Genomic DNA, 25,242 nt, shown 5'->3' with positions numbered 1-25,242 from the left:
CACAGTTGACAAAAATGGTTCTAAATCTGAAGAACCAACACTATGCAAGGAACCATTTAAGCAAATAGAACCATTCCCTTTACAAAAGAGGCTTTTTTTTAAGTGTATGCTTTAATTAGCATAGAAGAATAAATAACCAATCAAATGACAGTCCCAACAGGACTGGCGTGCTTTGCTTGCTTTGTTTACTACTGGAAAACAGGGCCAGCCCACAGACCTCTATGGCCCCGCCCCTCGGGGTCACGTGTCCGTGCTGTTGTAGAAAGGCTTAAATCCGGCAGAAGCCGAGTCAGAAAGGCAGAGTTGTACGAAGAGAGTGGTGCTCGACCAAGACGAGAAGAAAACGGGAAAAAATAGCTAATTTAATTCGTCTTACTCGGCGTGGCGTGCTGAAAACTGAAGACAGCAACAAGGGAATCTGACATGCACTTGCAGAAATGTGAGTAAACTCGGTTTAACGCTCTGTTGTCTGTGTAAATGAGAGTCAGCCCGTGTTGTCAGTGTTCCGCGGAGAGTGGCTAAAGTTAACCGTTATTTTGAAAAGCGTCGTTTAAAACTGAAAAGGGGCTAAAACTGAACTGAAAAACACGTGTTAAGCTCTTTTTGGGAAACCGTAGCTCGCTGTCAGCGACTGACTTGAACGAATTTGGCTCCGCTTGGTTGTTTTCTGGTCGGGTGGAAACGAAGCTGTCATTCATCCTGCTCGCTTGTTCGAACTTTCCCGTTCCACCTTAAATGGTGCAGCAGTCACATTCTGGCGCCTCGGGCTGCACTGTTTAACTACTGCAGCATTTAAGATGGGGCGGGAAAGTTCCAACGAGCGACTGAACTGTGATTCAGTGTGTCGGTCAATCAGTCCGTTTTGGTAAACAGAGCTGCTCATTTGCATGGAGGATCCCCAGCCAGCGTTCAGTGTCACAGACGTGGAGAAACCCCTCGCTGTGGCCGTGTACGACCCCCACCCCACCCTCTCTCTCCCCTGAGCGCTTCATTTTCACTTCTCATTTCTCATAGGCGTGGGAGCGCCGCGTATGACGGTTGGTTGTTTGTTTTATCCCGCACGGCCAGTCTAGCGTGTAGCGCAGCGGGCGAAGTAGTGAAAACGTGAAAAACAAAGCGAAAAAGCAGATGAGCGCGAACCTGAAAGCGCGGGGGCGGGGTGCGAGGAGCGCGAGCGGAATCCCCGCGCTGACTCAACGGTCAGGGATTTCCGCCTTTTTTAATGTTATGCTGTGACGACGGCGCGTGGAGGGAATCCCTGCCGCACGCGCGCCTACGCGCGCTAACCATCAAAGACTCGGGCTGACCGTTAACGATTTAAATGATGTAACTGTTGATGAGCTCATTGATTTTATTGGAAGTGCATTATCTCATCGAGTATATTGATAATGTATTCCCTCATCGATTATACTGATACATTCCATGCAGTGTAATCATAGCATATTATCTTATTGGGTATTTCTATTGTGTTCCCTCTCATTGGCCATATTGTCGCCGTATTATCTCACTGAATATATATTATAATCTATTCTCTGAGTGGCTGTATGGATGGTTTTCTATGTGAACACGCTGATTATGCTATTGTTTATTTTTAGAATCTGAATCTCGCTTTATTTTGTTACACATGCAAGGATTTTGACTTGGTGAGTGTACAAGAACACAGTCTAAGGCTTTAACTAAGACACAAATAAAACAGACTAATTATCAAGAGCCAGTGTGAAAGGGACTATAGAGATGTGTGAATATCTGTACATATGCCAATATGAATATCTGTACAAAGGCAGGCCTGAGTAGACATATGATAAGTATTGAATGCAGAATATTACAGAATGACATTAAGATTTAAAACAAAAATAACATTTGTACAGTTGTGCATTATGATTAGTTACACTGTAATACTGAGTATACTGATAGTATGTGTATATATATATATATATATATATATATATATATATATATATATATATATATATTAAAATTGTCATTCAATATACTGATGGGATGTTCTCTTATTGAGTACATTAATAGTAGATTCTCCCATTGGTCAAACCAGTAGTAGATTCTCCCATTGGTCAAACCGGTAGTAGATTCTCTCGTTGATTGTACTGATAGTAGTTTCTCTCACTGAGTATATTCAAACTGTAGTCTCACTTTGAGTATACTCATGGGATATTCACTGATTCTGTATAATGATAGTATATTATCTCATTGAGTATATTATTAGTGTTCATTTGGGTCCAGCTGGACTTTCAGTGCTGTCCTTTCAGCACTGGGGATTTTTCCAGTGTAGTCTTTCCCAGTTCAGTCACTGTGATGAGGTCATGTACTGAAAGCCACAACAGGCAAACTTGTGAGGTCAGACACAGTAGAACCTACTGTCTACCTATGTGTTAGGCCTTCAACATCTGTCAACAACATATACTGATAGCTATTTATGAAATGGCATCAAAATGCATTAGGATTGAATACAGCAATGTTCAATAAATATCTTTTTATTAATAATAATTAGCAAGAAACCAATCCGTGTGGTTGTTTGGTTGCCAATCCACATAACCAAAGATTGTTCTTCATACTTGACACATTAATACAGAACTCAGTTGATGTGAGGTCATAAATATATATATACCTTTTTACAACAGCTGTATAAGTGGCTCAAGCCAGTCAGATTTAAGAACTGGAACTGTCTGTCATAAAGAAGGAACAGAACATACTTTTATGACTTCTGGCCTGATGTTTCTGAAATGGGCCTGAAATGGAAGTACTTATACCTGTCAAACACTTCCATCCTATCAGAAGGGTTAATTCATAACTGTTCCGCTTGGCTTCCCAGTGTGATAACAGAATTTGCATGCAAGTGCCACAGTTGGCTTGGTCGCTCTGAGTACTAGCTAAGGATGGTAAACCCCTTGACAAAGCCTGATTACGACTAGAGTTACGGCATGTGACGTAGCAGATGAATATTTTTATACTGAGTGAATTTAAGGAAAACAGAAGACACTGAAAGTGAATTGCTTTCCACTGACTGGATTGACATGTGTAGCATTGGTTAAACAAGGATAAAGTAGGTGATATTGCATCAACACAGTTGCTGTTCCCTCAAATCTCATGAATAGTAGTGAGAAAGTAGTGTGCTGATGTGATATAGTACTGTGCAGAAGTCAGAGCCCACCCTTCATTGATTTAATTTCCAGCCAAAATGGCTGTTAGGAACAGAGAAGATAAGTGGGATCACCAAAAATGTCCCCATTGGCTGAACATAATAGAGCTCCACTCTTGCTTCAGATCCAAAACAATCCACAAATGTTTCTGTCCATCTTTCCACTGCGAGAGAACAACGCTATGGGTCTGAAAGGATGCGTGGCTGTCAAGAAACCTCACTAAGAAAAAAGAAATTGATTAAAAAAAGAAGTAAAATTGTTTCTCAGGACACATTAACACCAGTGTGAATGTATTTGGGATTATTAGGATCTCGAGAAGAAAGGACTTCAACCGACTTCTACGACTGAACTTTGGAGGTATGGAAAAACATCCCTGCAGATCTCGTTGAAAAAAGAAAGCTTCCAAGAAAGCTTCCATTCATCATGAAATTTACACACAATGTAAAGAACGACAGGTATTTGCCATCCTATAGATCTTCAAACTACCAGAATACTAGAGCCCTCCTTTGCTGTAACATTACTTTCGGGCTGAGCAGGCATCTGATCACTGCCTCGAGGGGTAGTGGTGGTGAGGTGCGTGAAAGGCAGGTTCAGGAAGGTAGGAGTAAAGTGAAACCGAAGAGCACGGAGAACAATCACAAGGGCTGATAGGAAAGGGAATTCTCCAAGCCAGGCGCAATGGAGTTTCCATGCTGGGCGAACTCGCGGCGTCTTCCTCTTTTGAATCCTCAGCCGTGAGAGTTCACTTCAGTGGTTTTCGCAGAAACTAAACCCCCCCCCCCCCCCCCCCCCACTCGCTTTGTGAGTGCATATGGAAAGCGAAAAGGCAACATTCATCTCTTACCTAATTCTCTGCTGGCACGGGTAAGTACATTTACGTGACATCACTGAAGGAATGTACTGTGGAGTGCACACTGAGAGGGTTCTTTGGAACAATGCTATTGAAGAACCACATTTGGTTTCCTGAAGAAGTGTGAGCAAGGGACCTTTTGTAAGGTCTGAAAAACATCTGTGTAATAGAACTGCATGTCCAAGCTGAGAACCGACCGTGTAGGCAAAGAGCAAAAGGTCAATACCTTTTAAGTGGCAACGATGAAACAATGAAATTTGGCTACGTCTAAAATGTCAGCGGTTGAGATGCGATAGGCTTATTCATCACTGAGTCATCTCTTTTATTCTAAATGCCCTTTTGTCTGACTTCTGTTTAACCTATACAGGTCTAGGCTTATTATCCAGTAGCTACTATGAATTGTTGGAGACTACTGTGAAACTAATATATACGTAGTCTTGAAACTGAAGCTTGGGCCCACATACAGGTCTAAAGGGTCTAGGAGCTTTCAACCCGTGAGCTGTTGGCAGCATAGCGGCAAGTCTCGCTGTAAGAGACCTTTGCCGAGGCTGGCTTCTGAGCACGTCACTGAGACAGGAGGATGTGGTTGGCCGCGGGAGCGTAACGGAGCAAAGGAAACAGAAAAAGCGTTCTCATCCTCCACAAACCGAACTCATTGGTGTCGAGGACACACAGGTAGACGTGACCTCACCGCCCTCTCTTCCTAATGGAATACCTTCCTCAGCATTTGACGTGACGAACGCGACGCTCCTCCAGCGGAAACTTCAGCCTTATCTCACGTTTGGGGTTGAGGCTTTGAAGAAAGAGAGAAAGAAAGAAAGAAAAAACTTTCCTCCGTCTGCTCCAGAAAACATGTCGCTGACGATGACCACTGGAAACCATCTGATATTTGCATTATATGTTTTCTTTGTTTCAGCTCTTCTGCTTTTTTTTTCCTCTGGTGACTAACAAAAGGAAAGGACAACATTGAACACGCGACAAAATGGCTATCGCAGCAGGTGGCATGAGGGAAAGCACAGAGCTGGGAGAAAACAGACGTTCAAAAACAATAACAGTAGCTGCGCATGGAACACTTTAGTGTAGCGGTGTCTAGACATGCAATTACTAAAGAAGAGTGATGACTACGATTTAATCATAGAGCTGTTTTGGTCTTTATTCAGAGATGGTACATTGGTTATTCACTCATGTTCACTGTTCATGGTTTTGTGGGCAAAAGTTCTGAGGCGGTCTGATCGATGTTTCGTTTAGCCAGTATTCAAAAACGTTTGTCTATAAGAACAGATATTTGTAGCAAATATGCAAGACAGAGTTATAAGGGAGTGGCTCATTTCTAAAAACTTAAGTGGTCTTTAAATAGTCTCATGCTTTTAGTCATTACAGAGAGATTGTTTGTCAAACAGGTACCGGTGGCTTATGAAGGCTGAACAGGTAAACCTGAAGACGGAACAGTATCATGGTTAAAATCAGAAAAACACCTAAAATGCATTCAGACTTACCTTTAGCATGAGTTTAATGTGGTAACCCAACATAAAAACAGCTGTTTGTGCCGTTTAATCCACTTTTTTCTGTTAATAACATTGTTCTTTAGTGGTGCTGGTAAAGAAGGTAATGGTATAGGAAAAGAACATCTAAATATGAGGAAAATTGGGGTGTATTTGTTTTTCAAAACTGAAAATGAGCGCTTACTCTTTCATTCAGAAAGAGTAACAACAGAGGAAACCTTGAGCCTCATTTATACAGTGATGGAAAACACCATTGCACACGAAGCTCAGATTCTATGCACTTATTGATTTTGGGTGGCCAGTGTGGAAATGTACACATAAACTGCTTTAGCAGTAGATTTGAACTAGTAGAAGAGGAAATCACCAAGTCACCAAATGCAAAAAACTGTATGTTGAAGAGAACTTGTAAAAATTTGGAAAAATAAGAGGTTAAGTAACAGAAACCAACAAAACCCATAAGAATTCTGATAAGCTCCCAACACTACCGCACTTGCCACTGTTGCTGGAACAAAACGTCGTATCTCCAGAGTGGTAACTTTGCAGTAGATGGAAAAAACCTATTTTAAATGTAAGTCAATGGAACCAGACTTTTTTTCCAAGTAATTTCGGGCTGTTTCTTTTGGTCCTTTTTTCGTGAAATTTACAAACCGTGTAAAGGGCAACAGGCATTTTCACATTATGTCAAAAACTTGAAAAAAATGGAGATACAAGCTTTGTTCTGACCGCTTGTTTGGTTTGTTGCTGCCTGTTTGGGTTTAAGAAATATGATAATTAAGAACTCTCAGTCCTATTTAACACTTCACAGCCTATGTAGGACAAAACGTATCTGATTTGGAATTATTTTGTTCACCACATGGTGTGATAGTGGGGCTTTTCAAAAATCCCATTCATTTTTTCCATAGAGAAATCCAGCTTAGACCTGGAGTTCCTAATATAGGAATGACGCTGACTACAAAATTATGTAGTAATTTTGGAAGTTAGTAAAGCACCGATTAATGAAAAATATTAGTTCATTATTTTGACCATAGAAAATAGAACTACATCATGTTATTGAACTATTTAGCTCCTTAAATCAGAATCAGGCAGATTCTACTTTAGAGAACCTCTGCTGACTTTGATGGTCTATAATCTTAATACCTAATACTGCAGTGTTATTGTCCAGTATGCTTAAACATGATGACCAAAAGATGTAAGAGCAGTACAAACATACTTAAAAAAATTGACCTGGAAGTAAAACTGGACTGGAAGTTCCTTAGTACTCCTTGTTTCTAGCAGTGACATCCAACGTCACATTTAAAAATTCACAGGTCAACGTGTTACTAGAAGTTACTTTCAATTCCTGTATCCTCTGAGAGTCTCTGGACGTTTTTATTTTTGTGTGTTCACAGCGCCAAAGGAGAAGTCGTGTTACACTCTGCCCACAGTGAAGAAACTCCTGGAGCAGAAGAGAAAGAGAGAGACTTCTTCAGCACCTCCGGCCTGTGCTGCTGCATCCAGTTCCGCTGGTGCCGTCGCACCCGTCCCAGTGAGTACCAACAGACCTTAGTGCAGTATATCATGTGTGGTAACACTACTGAAGGGTAGCATTCGTAAGACGACATGACATCTACGTAAGCCTTTCATGCCATAAACCTACATAACAGTTTATTTCAGACGCTGCATTTATTGAAGTGCTACCTCAGCTGTCGCTCATTATTGTGATGTTTCCTTTGCAGTTCTGATATCACAAAAGGCTTTAATATCCAAATGAGCTCACCCTAATTGTTTGCAGTCGTTGTTCAATCACAGACGGTGTGTTTTGTTGGTGTTGGATAAATCAAGGCATGTGCGCAGTCCAACAAATGAATGTAATTTCCAGACTAATGCAACCTGTGTCACATTCAGGTTCACAATATATTGCAAAGATTTTAATAACAATATGGTATTTTGACCATATTGTGCAGCTCTGGTGTAGTCAGGGACTGCTGAATGGGCGGGGCAGTCTGTCAGTGAATAAAAATCAGATTGTTCCCACACAAAGTATTGCGTAAAATTCAGAGACCACCTTTTCGCTTATTTAATTTCTACTTAGAGTGGCCTTTAATTGCAACTTATTCATTTCTGGAAAGATTAGTCAGTCTACTTGTATAAGGAAGGGGAAAGTAAGAGAAAAATCTCCAAAGCTAGAGGTCAAATTACTGAACATAATAACAACCATTCAAAACCTGGTAGACCACCAAGACTATCCTCTTCAAATAAGCAGTGTGTAAAGCTTTCATCTCTGAGAGAGAGGAGATCATCAAGCTGCTCAGATCTAAAACATCCTGTTTCTATCCATCCTTCCACTGTGAGAGGATGCCTCAGTACTATGGGTCTGAAAGAATGTGTAGCTGTCAAGAAGCCTCAAGATGGAAATGGACAAAAAAGAAGAAACTCTGCAAATCAAAGAACTCAGTTGTTCTCAGAATTAATGGACTGTCCAGACCTCAGCATCACTGAATGTGTTTGGGATTGCTTGAGTGAGAAGCAGAAAATGCAATCCAATCAGGCGGCACTCTGCAAGCTGTGTCAAACCATTATAGGATTCTAGGAGCAGATTAAACAAACTGTGCCTTAAAAGCGAAATAATGTATAATGAGCGACTGCTGTGAAACAAAAACATGAATGCTTGGCCCCACCTATACCAAAATATGTTCTGCAATCCATGAGTCAGTAGCACTTACCATAGGTGGAGCTTATAGTGCATTCATGCCAGCTCAGACTTTACAAGAAGGCCATGAATGAATGAGTTTGGTTACATCTTAACCACATAATTATGCAGAAATTGTTAAAATTCCCCTTTAATAATACAGTTTTTCACATCATAGCTTGATTAATTCTGACACATTCTGCCTAAACTGATGACAAATAATGACTAAACTTTTTCTCCAACAGGTGTCACCATCAGCTCCCTCTGACGGTAAGTGACACATGATCATCTTAGGAGGGAAGCTACATGCACAATGAAATGATGTTGAAAGCAGTTACTTTATATGGGTTATTGCTACAAAATATCAAAGTATATAATCAAGGATTTTCACCTTGATGTCCACTTCTGTAGTGAACCTGTAGACTCAGAACGCACTTATAATAAAAGCCAGTGGGCAGCTGCTGAATTCTGCAGATAAGCTGTGAAATATGTAAATTCTTATATATAAATATTTTTTAATTTCATCACTATGGCCGTGTTCAGTCAGCTCTTTCAGCCCGTCTGATTAGACCAGGACAGATTTTCTACAGCCTTAAGCATTAAACAAAGCCACATGAAATCTGACTTTTTTCCGAATGGGTTCAAGATGCATTTGTAGGTGGTTTTGAAATTCGGTGTTCTGGGCATGTGACCAGTCAGATTGGGCTCCATGCGTTTATGTTGTCATTCAGCAGTTTGTACTCACAAATGACAGCTTTAACACAGAGTAGAAGCTTTAAAACAGACATTTAGGTACAGTATTGTTTAATTTTTGTGCATTGTAGATTACAATGACTGCTTCTTTAATAGATTTGAGCTTGAAGCCTGTCTCAGAATATTACTGGTACAGCCTATAGCTTGTTAGCAGGCTGGTGACCAGGTCATCCTGTAATAATGCCGTAGCTCATAAAAAAGGGAAACCCTTCTGTAGAACTGGACAGGATCACGATATTTATCATTATTGTAATAAATTATGCCTAAATATGCCTTAACCCTCTACTGCACACAGTATGAGCTCAATTAAAAGTAAATAAATAAATATTCAGTTCACTTTTCTTGCATAAAATGGACCTGATTGTGTGTGTAGGGGTCCTTTTGGATTAGGTTGCTTGGGAAGAAATGATACAGAGCTGTGTTCCCTGAGGTGGTGAGACTTGGCTTGTGGCTGGCCAAATCCATTCCACTGCCACACAGTGTTGCTTCTAGGCAACAGACATATTTCTGCAAATTCAAACTCTTCTCTTTATTGTGAACACTATTATTGTCTTTAAATATGCATAATGTTATTGTAAAGTGAGGAAAATGAGTTTGTTGGCCTGAGACTACATTGTGCAATAGAGGGTTAATATTGTAATATTGTAATAATCATTGTTTGAGTATACTGTGAATATCGTCAGCATGTTTGATTAAGGACAGAGCATAATTAGCCCTGTTGATTTGAATTTAGTGAAACGCAGCATGTAAAATATTGAATACAGATTACTATGCTATTAGCATGATTGTATCATTAGTAATATCTGGAAGCTTGGCAAATGATGACCGGTCACTATTGTTGACCGTCAGCGCGTATCATCACATAATGAGCGGCGACGGGAAGGTCAGAGTGATGTAGTGAGAAAATCATTAGTCAATCATTTTTAATAGGAACCAGCTTTTTATTCATATTGTTGGCTTAATATTCACCAGCTTCTTATTCATCTTTTCCGTTCCACCTTAAATGATGCAGCAGTTACCTTATAACTACAGCATACCTTGTAACAACAGCACCATTTAGAATGGAACGGAAAATTTGAACAAGGTGCCAAATGAGAGTCCAAAATTAGCTTCATTGTCTTTTCCACAACTTTCCGTGAAAAAAATATATATTTTTTGTTCCTTGTACTGTTTCTGATCATTGTTTATTGAAACCCTAATCATGAAGAACATCAAGAGTGAAGTGTAGAGTGGTGCAGGATATACTGAAAACAGTGCTAGCATTATTTAAAGCCTGACAACTGAACTTAAGACTCTGCTCCGTTTTACACACACCCCCGTCAAAATGTTCCTCCTGCCAAGAAAACTTAATCAACAGTGTCAGAATTGACTCCAAGCAGTTAGACTTGTTCATTGGCCGGAGTATTTGGAGTCAACGAATCAATGGTTTTACCCTGCGTTCACACCGGCAGCTGCTGTGTCTGATCCACTTGTACAAGCACAACACACTAACACACCACCACATCAGTGTTACTGCAGTGCTGAGAATGATCCACTACCCTAAATGTACCTGCTATGTGAGGGTCCATGGGGATCCTGACCATCGAAGAACAGGTTAAAAGGGGGCTAACAAAGTATCAGAGAAACAGATGGACTACAGTCTGTAACTGTAGAACAAAGTGACCCTATACAGTAAGTGGAGCTGGACAAGGAGGTGGTCATAATGTTAGAATCAATTACTTGTGACTGCCAGTAGTTTGCGGCTGTCAGTGAAGATATGGCAAGAAGCACAATGATCTGAGCATAAACTTCTCAAGTGCAGGAATATGGATATATAATCTGCGCTTGAAAAAGCCCAGTTATCGTTGAAATTTGTGCTCGTAAAATGAAAGATGACGGATTGCCAGTTGAACTTATAACTGGTTTCTGATAACAGACCCTTTTTACCTGCTTTACGCTTTATATTCTTTTTGTAGATTAATATGTTTTACCTTCACCCGAGTAGGTAAAGCAGGCGAACAAAAAAGCTAACCAGCTAACAGGCTAATGCCACAATAATTAGAAACAGGCTTTTATTAGCGCCAGTGTTTTAACGTTAATTTGCCTTATCCCACAAAGCGATCCTACCCCACATATGTACACCAGTGACAGTTTGTGTTTGTAAGTTCAGCCTTAAGTAGAGTGTCCTTATTAGTCCCACACTGGGGAAATTTTATGTCTGCAATGTAACCCATCAGTACAGTGAAACACCACACTGACACACACTAGGGGGCAGTGAGCACACTTACCTGGAACTGTGGGCAGCCCTAGCTGCAGTGCCCAGGGAGCAGTTGGGGGTTAGGTGTCTTGCTCAAGGGCACATCAGTCACGTACTGTTGGCCCAGGGGTTCAAACTGGCCGCCAGGCTGGATCCCCGACCTCCAGCCCAAGACTGGCCCCTATTTGAGTGTATTATACAGAGTAAATGTTACTGCTTACTATTTGACTGAATGATTTAGGCTATCAAAATATCATTTTGACAAGGTAGCAGAATTGTCAGAACTCTGGAAAACTATTCTCTAAAAGAACAATTCTACAGATTTATGTCTCAATTTACAAACACGTCCGACTAAAAAAATCTGTTTACGATGTTTACAAACAGAATTCCGCAGCTGCCCAGTGGCTTCAGTTCTGAGCTTGTTTAGTTCTTTTTCGAGTACAGAGAAAAGTGTTGAAACTATTGTCCGTGCTAATCGGCCATGTGATACAGATTTGGCAGATTAGACTGAGAAATCACTAACCATTCCTTTAAGCTGAAAGCCTTTCTTTCTCTACAGGTACCAGCAATAGTTACTTCGACATGGCAGCAATGAGTTATGACCGGTGGGATGGATTATTGCACCAGCATTCTTCAGCCTTGCAGCCCTGTAACTCCTTCTCTGCTGTGGCACTTGGTTACCCCCAAAGCTTTTCACAGACTGGTGTCTACAGCCACAGCCTGCCCACTGCTGAGCCACAGGCCTCCAGCTACAGCCCACATCAGCTGCAGGACTGTCAGGACGGACAGATCCCACAGAACTTCGTAAGAGCCTAGAAAATCATACTTCATACCCATTCATGTTCTGTCATGACTTCACTGTTTTGCTGCAGGGTGTTAAAGTGCATGCATTAACCTGCAATGATTTTGGAATATTAGATTTAATTAGAATCAATCATAATAGGGGTGGGAATCTCTTGGCACCTCACAAATCAATTCGATTACGATGCAGATGCGATTATAAAACGATTATCGATGCACCTTTTTTTTTATATACAGGACCTCTTTTTTTCCTCACTGTGTGACAACTTGGTACTTTTAAAGCAAAGTATTTGTAATGATCTTTAATGAATTTACTTCCAAAGTCTTTTATTAATAGATCAAATGGAAGTGATGTGGTAAGTGAACCAGAAGACTCTCATTCACTGCTTTTGTTTGGAGCATGAGCATCTGTGATAAAATGCGCTGTGACGGTGAAATAAGATCCGGTGATAATGGATGTCCACGCAGCACATTACAGCCGTCCTGCCCGTTTGATTTAGTGATTTTATAACTCCAGATGTGGTCATGTTCTAGAGAGTCAGGGGTCACTGTGTCAGTAAAATATCTGAGAGACAGGACGTGAGCAACACAGTGCGAAAGCCCCGTTTCTCAACGAGAATGCAGGTCACTTAGCAACCCAGTCTCTCCTGGCTAGTAGCTACGAAAAGGCAAAGAGCGATCTAGCTCAGACGAACCTTTGGAGACGTATTCGCATTTATAATCACCTTAGTTGTTCTGGCAGTAGGGGGTGCAGGCTGGACCCTTACAGATCCATGTGTGTTTCTGTTATGTGCAACAAAATGCTGGTAAAGTTGTATAATGCTAAAAAAACACTTGTCGGTTCATTGGCAACAGGTCATTAATGTGATGCAATATAAAAAGAGCCTGAGTCTTTCTGAAGTAAAGATGAGGAAGGGTTCATCACTCTGTGAAAGACTACACGGGCAAATTGAGCAACAAATCAAGAATAATGTATCTCAATCAAAATAGCAAAGAACTTTTGCTTTTCATCATCTGCAATACATAATGTCATTAAAAGACTCTGAGAATCTGGAGAAATCTCTGTATGCAAGGGACAAGGCCAAAAATCAGCATCTGCTGACAGTTCATCACTGCATCCACAAATGCAAGTTAAAACTCTAAAATGCAAAGAAGGAACCAGATATAAACAGGATCCAGAAACACTGCCACCTTCTCTGGGCCCAAGCTCTTTTAAAATGGACTGAGGTGAAGTGGAAAAGTGTCCTGTCGACCAACAAATCAAAATTTGAAATTTTTTGGAAATCATGGACACTGTTTCCTCTGGGGGTAAAAAACACTTAGCTTGTTATCAGTGCACAGTTCAAAAGCCAGTATTCATGATGGTATGGGGTGCATTAGTGTACACGGCCTGGGTAAAGTGCACATCTGTGAAGGCACCTTTAATGCTGAACAATGGCTACATGTTTTGGCAACATATGCTGCCATCCAGACGTCTTTTTCAGGGAAGGCCTTGATTATTTCAGCAAGACAATGTCAAACCACGTTCTGCATGTATTACAACATTACAAAGAGTCTAAACTGGCCTGCCTGCCGGCCAGACTTGTCACCACAGAAAGTATTTGGCACATGATGAAATGACAAATACAACAAAGGAGACCTTGAACTGATGAGCAGCTGAAATCTTATATCAAGAGTTTACCAACAAGAATGGTAAAAACATTTCACTTTCAAAACTGCACCAGTTGGTCCACCTCAGTTCCCAAGCGCTTACAGTGTTGTTAAAAGAAGAGGCGATTAAACTCAGTAAACATGCCCCCATCCCAACTTTTTTGGAACATGTTATTGGCTTCAAATGGAAAATGGGTATATTTTTTTCAAAAAACAATAAATTTGCTGAGTTTCAACATTTGATTTATTGTCTTGTTTGTAGTATTTTCCTTTTAAGAATGTTTTACTTCATTTGTATATCATTGCATTCTATTTTTATTGGCATTTTGCACAGCGTCCCAACTTTTTTGGAATTGGAGCTGTAAAAAAACTGTGATAATGTTTACTGAATGTTTACTACACGTACCAACAAAGTTCTGCAAAGAGATGATGTTTACTTCAACCGTTTTAAAAAGGTCGTAATCGTGCTTGGTTTCAGAAGTTATTAAAATGGGAACTTATTAAGATTAAGATTAAGATTAAGATTAACATTAAGTGACCCTTGTTAGTCCCGCAACAGGGAAATTTCACCTCCGCATTTAACCCCTCTGTGAAGTGAAACACCACATACACTCTAGTGAATACACACACACACACACACTAGTGGGCAGTGAGCACACTTGCCCGGAGCGGTGGGCAGCCCAATCCGCAGCGCCCGGGGAGCAGTTGGGGGGGTTACGTGTCTTTATCAAGGACACCTCAGTCATGTGTTGTTGGCTCTGGGGATCAAACCGGCGACCTTCCTGTCAAATTATGTGATTATCATTGGGCTTCCTTTCCTGTGCATTCTTTTTTTTTCACGTAGCCTGGAGCAGAGTGTCCAGTGACAGCAGCTTTGAGTGGTGCCAATGCTGTGACTGTTCAGAGCTCGTGTTACTCCTGGTCCTCGGGGTCCAGGCCCCAGGCGCCTGCAGGACCCTGCAGCCTCCAGTTCAGGACCCAGGTGGACATAGCCAAGCTGGAGGAGGCTCGAGCGTTCCTGCAGGGCATGGACTACAGCAGAACCACCTGGCAAGACGATGACGGAGACACGTGAGTAAAAGAGTTATGTTCTTGCAGTTTAGTTTACCTGCAGCAGTAGCATCCAGTATGTTGTAGATAGGCCAGCTGGAATGAATTCCTAAGTGTGATCTTTCACTCGATTATGAAATAAATTATATTTGAAATGACACTCAAATGGGGGGGGGCATGCATCACAATGTGGACATGGATGATTCTATTCACAAATGTCAAAAATCAATTTTCTAAATTTTAATTGATAAAATACTGTTGACGTCTGTGGCTGTGCACTTAACAAAACCACAAGTGGATGAGCCAGAAATCCCAGCAGCTCCTGCTGCATTAAAATCTAGGTTAGGTCAGGAGTCAACAACCCACATGAAGAGCCATTATGTCCTTTCAACTAAAATCAAACCATCTAAAAATGTCTGTAATTCCTACTTCATTTTTATTAATTGGACCATCTTGCTTGTTTAGGCTCTGCACGTATTGTAGCACAGCATTTATTTTATTGTTAAGTTTTGGTTGGAAACAAAAGGGTTACAATTCTGAAACACCCAATGCAAAACTGTCAAGTCAGATGTTTTATTTTCTCAAACTATTGACTTAGTATATTGAAATAATGATATTTTCCTAAAATATTGACTTAATATGGCAAAATGATGACTTAATTTCTTGATATTTATGTTAAAATAATTACTTTTCATTATTTTATTTTCATTACTCAATTTTTTTTCTGTACCATCTATGTAGATATAGCCAAGCATGCCTTTTGGTTAGGGCTTCAGGATCTAATCTGAAGAATGTTAAAATAACCATTAACATAATTAGGAACTGACAATGAACTCAACCAAACATGCTTTGATTTACAATGGGTGGGACCAGTTTTGTGACCAAAAAGCATGAATCTAAACTTTCTGGAAGTTCTGGATACATCACTGACTTTTAGCTCTGTTTTTTGAATGTCTCTTATGAGCTCAAGTTTACTACTAGAATCCCATAGGGATGCTAGCAGAAGTTAGCTTTACAGAGGTGTTTGTCATTTACATGTATGGCCTGAACTGAAGTTCTAGATTTAAAAGTCATGGTTTACCACTGGTGATATAAACTCACCGGCCACTTTATTAGGTACACCTGTTCAATTGCTTGTTAACACAAATAGCTAATCAGTCAGTCACATGGCCACAACTCCGTGCATTTAGGCATGTAGAGGTGGTCAAGAACACTTGCTGAAGTGCAGACCGAGCATCAGAACGGGGAAGAAAGGGGATTTAAGGGGCTTTGAGCGTGGTGTGGTTGTTGGAGCCAGACGGGCTGGTCTGAGTATTCCAGAAACTGCTGATCTACTGGGATTTTCACACACAACCATCTCTAGGGTTTACAGAGAACGGTCAGAAAAAGAGAAAATATCCAGTGAGTGGTCAGTTGTGTGGACGAAAATGCTTGGTTGATGTGAGAGGTCAGAGGAGAACGGGCAGACTGGTTCCAGATGATAGAAAGGCAACAGTAACTCAAATAACCAAACAAAATCTCTGAGGAACGTTTCCAACACCTTGTTGAAAGTAGGACACGAAGAATTAAGGCAGTTCTGAAGGCAAAAGGGGGTATAGCCTTTTACTAGCACGGTGTACCTAATAAAGTGGTCAGTGAGTGTAACGTTTCCTGTAATAAAACTTATAATTTTGTGACAAAAATGAGTACTGCTGAGCAGAACATTGAGTAACAGTAGGTTCACATAGCCAGTCTAGAGAACAAACATGATGGAAAAGCCTGGCTTTCTGTGAAATAAGCATTTTTGTATGTTTTTTTTTTGTCTTTGATAGGATTCTGCACATCTACACTGCTAAGGGCCAGAGGGAATATGCTTTTGCTGCAGCAGAGAAGCTGCAAGAACTTGGCAGGTTGGACTCAAAGGAGCACAAGGGCAAGGTGATCCACAAAAAAAAAGAAAATATTTTTGCAAAGAAATGGCCTGGCATCTATATTGCCAGGCATTTCCATTCAGATTATGTTGAATTTAAGCCCTCCATGTTATACAACTTTAGCCTAGAGTCTGTAAACAACAACAACAACCAGTATAAACTCCTGTATATACTCCATAGTAACATTTAGCTCATTGGATATCATACCATTATGATGTTCTTATTTTATTCATTTATTTTTACCAATTGTTTGATTGTTGATGGTTTATGTTGCTTCATGTGCTCAGTGTATTCATTCTTATGCCGCTCTGTATCTCAGACTGCTCTGCTGGTGGCTGTGACGGCCAATCAGCCGGAGATAGTCCAGGACCTACTTTCTCTAGGAGCAGATATCAGCATTTGTGACAACAAAGGTCAGACTGCGCTGCACCTGGCGGCTACGTATGGCTTCCCTCAGGTCATGCAGGTAAGACAGAGTCCATCAACATTTTAGCAACATGTGGAACAAACGTACATGTTCAAATCCCTCCATTTGCAGATGTTGCTGTCAATGGACCATGGACTGGACATGGAGGCCCGCAATTTTGAAGGTAAAAGATTGCACATTGTATCATGTCACAAATATTAAAGTAATGGGGCCACATCTTAGCAAACCAGCTTTTCTTTGCTTTTGAAAAAAGAAAAAAGTTGTTTCAGTTTCAATTGTTCTTTTTTGAGCAAACATAACCATTCTACTTAATTATTCCTGATTTCTAGTGTAAAACAAGCTTCTGTTAGCCTAGTTTGTTGATATTTTACCTTCACTGATATGTGTCGCACCCAAATACTGCTCTCTTGAAAATTTACCCAAAATGAAATTGAGTTTTATTTTCCTGCGAGCCTTCATGCTTTATATTTGGTAAACAAGTGGGCCTCGAGGTGCTAAAGGTTAAGAACCTGTGGTCTACAATCTGCCAAAACAGCTTGTTTTGAGAGTAATCATGAGCCATGAGCACATTTACATATGACCAGCTGTTTAACCTACAGCAGTTTGGCTCTGCCCGCTTACACTGCGCTGATGAGGAGTGTTACTGCAGGCAGTCTGTAGCAATTATTGGGCTGGAAGATGTGTAGAAACACAATCCATTTGGACTTCTTCCAGCCCAGTCTGCTTTTTGAACCAGGCATGATGCAGGACAGCCAGTGACAGAGTTAATTTACATCTTAAATGCACAGTAACAAAAACGGCCTGTTTAATTTGAAAAAAAAAAAAAATCATGCAAAAGTTTATGTACTAAAATTGTCCCTGTTACATTACACTGAGCTCTCTCTCTCTCTCTCTGTCCTTCTCTCTCTCTCTCAGGGCTCACCCCACTCCACTGTGCAGTGATTTCCCACAGTGCTACGATGAAGGCCCTCGCTGCCTCCTCCTCATCCTCCACATGGCTACCTGATAGTGGTCTGCAGTCTCAGGCCGAGAACAAGCTATTCTGTCTGCAGCTGCTGCTCGACGCTGGGGCTTCCCCTGTCAGCCAGGTGTTTATCCTACTAATCTATTGCATCAGCCGTAATGCTCCATTGCTACATTGAGCATTGTTCCCTGCTATCTGCCCCCAATCCAAATTATTTTTTTGTGTAAAATATATTCATTTTATTAAACTAAATCTAGAGATTATTTTTTTATTGGAACTTCATTCTGGATATCAAGATTGAGAACTTTGTTATCCATATTCACTATCAGTATTCTTTTCATAAGAACTTATATTTAAGTGTGACCCCTGTAGTCACACCTGCATATTTTAATGCACATTTTTATTTCCTGAGTTTAACATATTAAGGTAAAAATAAAATAGAAAATGTGTCATAGCCTCGGCGCTATTATGTTTTCTTCCCCAAATATCTTAAATCCAGCAGTGAAACTGTTCATAATTGTGCATCACAATATACAGACATACAATAAACTACACAGTAGATTTAAATAGTGTGAACTATATATTATGAATTGAATGTTTTAAAGTTTGTAGTATTTTCTGTAGTTTTAGTAACTTATTTACATTTTCAGTTACATCATCTGCCTTGAGATTTGGTCTTCACTTTTGAACTATGGGGCATTCTGAATATGAATCTTATTAGAACCTCATTCTCAATGTTAATTTATTAGAACTTCATTCTGAATATAAAAAAGTTTGGACATGTCTGCCATTTCTTAATTAGACACCTGTTAAGTTGTAGAGTCGTTTAATACATTTATCTGCAGTCATGCTGGTTTTAGATTACTTGGGGGGGGGCGGGGGACAGATTCTAACCCTTCTGAAAGGTAGCGTGCTTATGTAACGTTTTCGGATCACACTGCATTTCCTGCTGACATACAGAAAGTGAAACCCCCTTTTATACCTCTGCAATTTCTGTATGATACTGAATAGTACACTCAAAGGCTTTTTGTCTATGTTCTCACGCTCGCGTCAGTTTCACTTTGTCAAATCACATGTCCCTCTCTTTCTTAGGAAATCAAAAGCAACAAGACTGTTCTACACTTGGCTGTTAAGGAGGGGAATATCCAGCTGGTGCATTTTTTCCTGAAATTCCAGCTTCCTGACATGCAGGCCTTTATCAACATGAAGGTATCACATGCTGATTGAGAACAGATCTTTACAGTGATACACAGTGGATCCAAACATCTGAGATCACATTGAAAATCTGGGAAATGTTTTTATTATTTAAACATGGAAATAAACAACAGAAAGTTTCAGAATTTTGAAAAAATCTAAGTTTTGAGACGTAAAATTCTACAAAGCCAATTCCAAAAAATTACAGCAGGTAAAATGCACATAAAAACAGAAAGCAGTAATTTGTAAACTGCCTTTTACAGGTGTGTTATTGAAAGGTGTTTTATTCAGTTTTATTGAAAAGAAATATTTAATATTTCAAATGTATTGATTTCTGTACTCAAAATTGATGCCTGCAACATTTTCCAAAAAAGTTGGGACAGGGATAGTGTAAGACTGGAAAGTTTGTGGAATAATCTAAAACATTCCAAATACTAAGAAATTCCAAAATTCAATATTTCAGAGATCTGATCTTAGACTTTTGGACCCCATTGTTTTATGTTTTGAATTATGCAGTGCAAAGTTGAGTTATGGTTAGCTATTACTATAAAAGTCAAGTTATTATTGTCCTTTCACAGTTTATCAGTTTACAGAGTAATTACATTGTCACATAATTGACATAGCTTTTGACTTTTTAAAATTTGTTTCAGTGTTAAATAGTAACAAAAACATGGCAAACATGTATCGGGTTTTTTGTCACTGTACCCACAACTACGACGTGGTAGCAGCTCCTGCATGTTTATTTGTGTTGCCTCAGGCCCACGGGCACACAGCCTTACACATGGCGGCAGGGCTGCACGGAAACCCCCATCAGGAGGAGCTGATCCGGCTGCTGCTAAGCAGAGGTGCAGACCCCAGCATCCGCAACCTGGAGAATGACCAGCCTGCCCACCTGCTGCAGAGTGGTCAGCAAGGAGAGAAGGTGAGGAGACATGCTTGCTGTTTTGATAGCTGTAAACTCTCTATGAGCCATTTTTTGTTCTCTTTGTTCAGTACACTAACATCCAAAAACTGTACATCACCATAATCAATCAGTTCGTTTATTTTAAAACTAGAAAATCAACAATCCAATGACTTTGACCAGAGGCACATAAACGTTTGCATATGCCAATGCCCGTGTGTATATATACACACACACAACAACCAGGCATAACATTATGACCACCTCGTTTCTACGCTCATTGTCCATTTTATGAGATCCACTTACTGTATAGGTGCACTATGTAGTTCTACAGTTACAGACTGTAGTCCATCTGTTTCTCTGATACTTTGTTAACCCACTTTTACCCTGTTCTTCAGTGGTCAGGAGCTCCATGGACCCTCACAGAGCAGGTACTATTTCTGTGGTGGATCACTACCACCACATCAGTGTCACTGCAGTGCTGAGTGTGTGTTGCACTGGTCTGAGTGGATCAGACACAGCAGAGCTGCTGGAGTTTTTAAAAACCTCAGTGTCACTGCTGGACTGAGAATAGTCCATCCATCCATTTTCCAAGCCGCTTCTCCCTCAGGGTCGCGGGGGGGTGCTGGAGCCTATCCCAGCAGTCATTGGGCGGAAGGCAGGATGCACCCTGGACAGGTCGCCAGTCCATCACAGGGCCCAAGAATAGTCCACCAACAGCATCCTGTGGGCAGCGTCCTGTGGCCACTGTGAAGGTCTAGAGGATGACCAACACAAACTACGCTGAAAAACATGAGCTGCCGTCTCTGACTTTACATCTACCAGGTGGTGGACCAACAAGTTAATAGAGTGGACAGTAAATGGACAGTTTTTAAAAACTCCAGCAGCACTGCTGTGTCTGATCACACACTAACACACCACCACATCAGTGTTACTGCAGTGCTGAGAATGATCCACCACCCAAATAGTACCTGCTCTGTGAGGGTCCATGGGGGTCCTGGCCACTAACGAACAGGGTAAAATGGGGCTAACAAAGTACACAGAGAATCAGATGGACTACAGTCTAACTGTAGAACTAAAGTGCACCTAGAATAGAATTCAGAACCAATTTTGTCAACTGTGTTTGCACACTGTGAAATTAGACCTCTGCATTTAGCCCATCCGTGCAGTGAAACACCCACATATATGCACACTAGTGAAGACACACACACACACACACACACACACATGGGGGGACAGCGAGTACACTAGCCCGGAGCAGGCGGTAGCCCTATCCTTGGCACCCGGGGAGCAATTGGGGGTTAGGTGCCTTGCTCAAGGGACTGTCAGCCGAGGGGATTGAACCGGCAACCTTCTGGTCACAGCATGACTGTAACAGCGGATTCTCAGGAACGTGAGAAGGATCCATGTGCAGGTTAAAGGTGGTTTAATAAAACGGGGAAATCCAAGAGGCAAGGACAAGGACAGAAAAGGAGGTCAAATGCCAAAAGGGCAAAAGCAAAAAAATCAGTCCAAAGAGCAGGCAACAGTCCAAAACGCCAAAAACAAAACAAGGGAATAAACAGTGCTTGGTCAGGCAGACACAGAGGAACTCGCAATACTTTGCAAAGCCTGAGCGCAACAGAGGTTTTTATAGCAGAGCAGAGTAGGGTGGAAATGAGGATCAGGTGGGGCTCATTAGGGTTGGTGTGGTGATAGTGTTAGAACTCAGGAGAGGACGACCTCTGGTGGCCAGAAGGGGGATTGCTGACACATTGTTGCTACAAATGAATATTTAGGCGAATCATGGATGAGCCTATTAAATGTGAGAATATAAAGGATTCTACTGACTACCTAGTTATCTCTTTTCATTTTCAGCTGAAGCTCATCTTGAAGAAGAGAAATGCCTCGTCTAGGCGCCGTATCGCATCCTTACAGGACCAAGAATGACCAGGACTGCTTCCAGTCCCACCGTACCTCCCTTTACTTCTCATAGGGACATCGGAAAGTCTGCATTCATTCAAGGGGACACCGTATAAGCACAGGCACTCTTTCAGATATTGGAGGAAACAAAATCAGAGCAGATAAAAAGATAAAATCCCTAGGGGTGGATAATGTGACAATCGTTTTCACAATAATTTGTCATGAAGAAAATGTGTATTTCTAGAACAGAGGTCAATTGTATGTTTCATTGAAGAAAAAAGTTGAAGGGGCTCTGCAGTGGCACAGCTTTTTTGGTGAGATTGCGAATTTAAATCCATAAATTCCCAGTGCCACATATTTGGTGCAAAATCAATGCCAAAAGTTGAAAAAATTTAATAGAAAGATTTAAATAGAACTTTAAATTTAAACTTTAGTTCCTTCTATAGTACAGAGCAAAATCATAAACCTAGCAAACACACCCAAACCTACCTAATGTTGAGTAACTGGCTTGCCAGTTATAAATTTACACATTCTAAAGACAACTTACTAATTTTAACTTAATAATTGTTTTAGAATGTGTGATTGATGTACTCAGTTGGTGTAATATATAGAAGAATGTTTCACCTGAAAAAAACCCTAATTTACTACTTACAACAGATGTTGTTGATCACTAAGACACGTTCAGTGTCCAAATTTTGTTTCTTTAATTTAACACTGGAGCTATGAGGCCAACATTGCTAACAAACACTTGCACTAGAAGTCAATAGTCACCCAAACCTTTCTGTAAACACACCTGCAAATTCTCTCTTGGCCTCTGCATCCAGGTCTTCATTTCAGACTTGCAGTTTGAGCTATAAAAATGAACTGAACTTCACCGTGTAGCTGAATTTGGTTGCCAGTTTAGACATCAGGTGTTGCGGCGAATTCTGACTGTTGTCTTAAGTGACTGAGCGCAGTGTTCAGCTACACAGTGAAGTTTTGTTCAGTTCAATAGTTCATAGTAAGTCATACTCTGCCATAAAGCACATTTACAGATCTGTGCAACTTTAATTGAGAACTTTTTGGGGATGCATTTACAGAAAAAAGTTTTGGGTGACTACTGACTTCCAGTGTTTCACAGCCTCTTAGTTCTAGCGAAGCAAAACAGACTCCAAACATGTCTTTGCTTATTATCAACAGCATCTGAGGAAAGTAAAAATTGTGTAAATTAGAATTTTTTGATGAAGCATTCTTGTTTTGCCATTCGTGCCTTTGCTGTGATAGCAAGAATTGACAAATTTCACTGTTATTCATGGCATTTGACTCCCAAACACCTGTAACTTTTAGCCTTAATAGCATTCAAATATGGTGAAACTCTTACCCAATATCAGAAAATGAGGTAAATATCATGAAAATGCCTTCAAGTATGATGAGATCATCATGTTTGCCATATTGTCCACCCCTAGACACCATGTGGAAGAGTATGGGAATTAGAAAAAAAAAAAAAAAAAAAACACTGAAAAAGTGCCACCAAATCTAATCTAACGTCCCTTGAATGAATTCAGATCTTCACATAGGACGGATTTTTATCTACAGTATCCTCTTATGAGGGTTTTCACCAGTTGCTTCTCTAAATTGTTGTAGAGGGTCATCTAATGTTTCACGTGTACTTTCACAAGCTTTTTCTCACAAGTAAGCGCCCAATATAGCTCATTCAGAAAATGAATATGCCCATATCATGAGCACGTGTCAGAGAAAAAAGAGGCCTCTGCGGTTCCTTTTCTGAAGGAAATGATTTCTGTGAAATCTCGAAGCACGGCCGGGTTCGCTAGTCGAATTTCCTGCCATTTTTTATAAACCACATTGGTTTGGAGAATGGAGGGGCTTCCTTTGCTCTTTCCATCCGTACACTGCATCAGTGTTATAACCACATTTATTTATTTTTTTTCAGTTACACTTAATATGCAAGTGTAATGTGGCTTTTTTATATGTATGTGTATCCACTGTCCTAACAAAACCTCCATAAAAGCAACTTAACATGAATGTATGTTTATGATTTTAAAGGAGAATTCCACTGATTCGTCAACATTTCTATGTAGTTAATCAAGTTGTTTGCAGTGGTGGTGATGGGAACCAGACGTCTGAATAGCTTAGTGCCTCTTAAAAGCTCCCTCAAAGACCCTCCAGGAAATGGTTCTCTGTGATGTCTTGGTGTTTTATGATGTGTTTCGGTCTAAATATGTTTTTAGAAGTACATTGAGGGCAAAGTATGTTCTGATTTCGCATTTACCATTATGAAAGTTATATATATAAAGCACATGTAGATTCACTGGTGGTTTCAGATAGGAAATGAAAGGGCTATATTTGAGTCATAAGCATCATGAGTACAGGTTCCCATCACCACTGTAAAGAAATACAAGTCAGAAAATTTCTCTACAATGAACCACTTTACAGCAAACCACTCTGAATGACTGTTTACATTTCAGCCATTGAATTATGCAGAAATGTTGAGAAAAAGTTGTGGAATTCCCCTTAAATCCAAGTAATTCTGGACCATTTCTATTGGTTCGGTTTGCAACAGTCACAAAACCGGAGTTACTAGGGGACGATGCATCGTCTGATGGTGTTTTACTCAGGAAAATAAACTATTTATATGCTGTACAACATGTACCAAGACAGTTCTCTGTAGAACCTCTAACCTATATAGCTGGGGAAGCTGTAGCAGATGTGTCATCGCTCAAGTGTGAGCACATTCTTATGAGTCATGTGAGGGAGTAAAAATGTCAAACCACTTTCAAAGCATAGCAAGGTTCTCAAATACACAATAAAGACAATGAAAGACAAAATGATCGTCATTCACATTAACTGTGTTTAGAAGCTAGGAGGGTGGTAAAAATGTGGTAAAGAGTTTATGTTTTTGTATTTTTTCTGGTGGTTTCATTCGACTGTGATTTTTTTGAGTCAGAATAGGCAAAATGAAGGAACGGCCAAGGGATTTATCACCTGTGAATCACCACTGCGCCTCAAATACACTGGTAATTCAAATGAGGGGGGGGAAAAACATTATACAGTCACTTCCCTTGAAGACGCAGTGAAATGATTGTAGATTTATAAGAATTGTGAAGCACTTCATGTAATCAAAAAGCAACAGTGTTGACTACTTTTCCTAGGTTTAAAATGGATTAACGCTGCAAACTACCTGTAATGAATGTAATCCACTGACCAACTGAATTGTCTCAGGCTTCAGCAATGGCATTAAAATATGCTGTTAAAGCAGCGTCTCTTCTGTGTATCGTG

General features: G+C 40.4%; 1 protein-coding gene across 1 annotated transcript; it reads left to right on the top strand.

Moving 5' to 3' along the window:
- The first annotated feature begins 320 nt into the window (after positions 1-320).
- LOC108429961 (NF-kappa-B inhibitor delta) lies at positions 321-25,242 on the top strand. Its single transcript, XM_017702056.2, has 12 exons — positions 321-439; positions 6,899-7,035; positions 8,424-8,448; positions 11,727-11,971; positions 14,463-14,689; positions 16,480-16,585; positions 16,898-17,044; positions 17,117-17,168; positions 17,921-18,093; positions 19,062-19,178; positions 19,921-20,085; positions 21,922-25,242. Exons 1-12 carry the CDS (start codon positions 424-426, stop codon positions 21,991-21,993), a joined length of 1,482 nt encoding a protein of 493 aa, XP_017557545.1. The 5' UTR covers positions 321-423; the 3' UTR covers positions 21,994-25,242.

This window comes from Pygocentrus nattereri, chromosome 3, assembly GCF_015220715.1.
Source record: "Pygocentrus nattereri isolate fPygNat1 chromosome 3, fPygNat1.pri, whole genome shotgun sequence".
Classification (NCBI taxonomy): Eukaryota; Metazoa; Chordata; class Actinopteri; order Characiformes; family Serrasalmidae; genus Pygocentrus; species Pygocentrus nattereri.
This window is presented reverse-complemented; position numbering and strand designations above follow the sequence as displayed.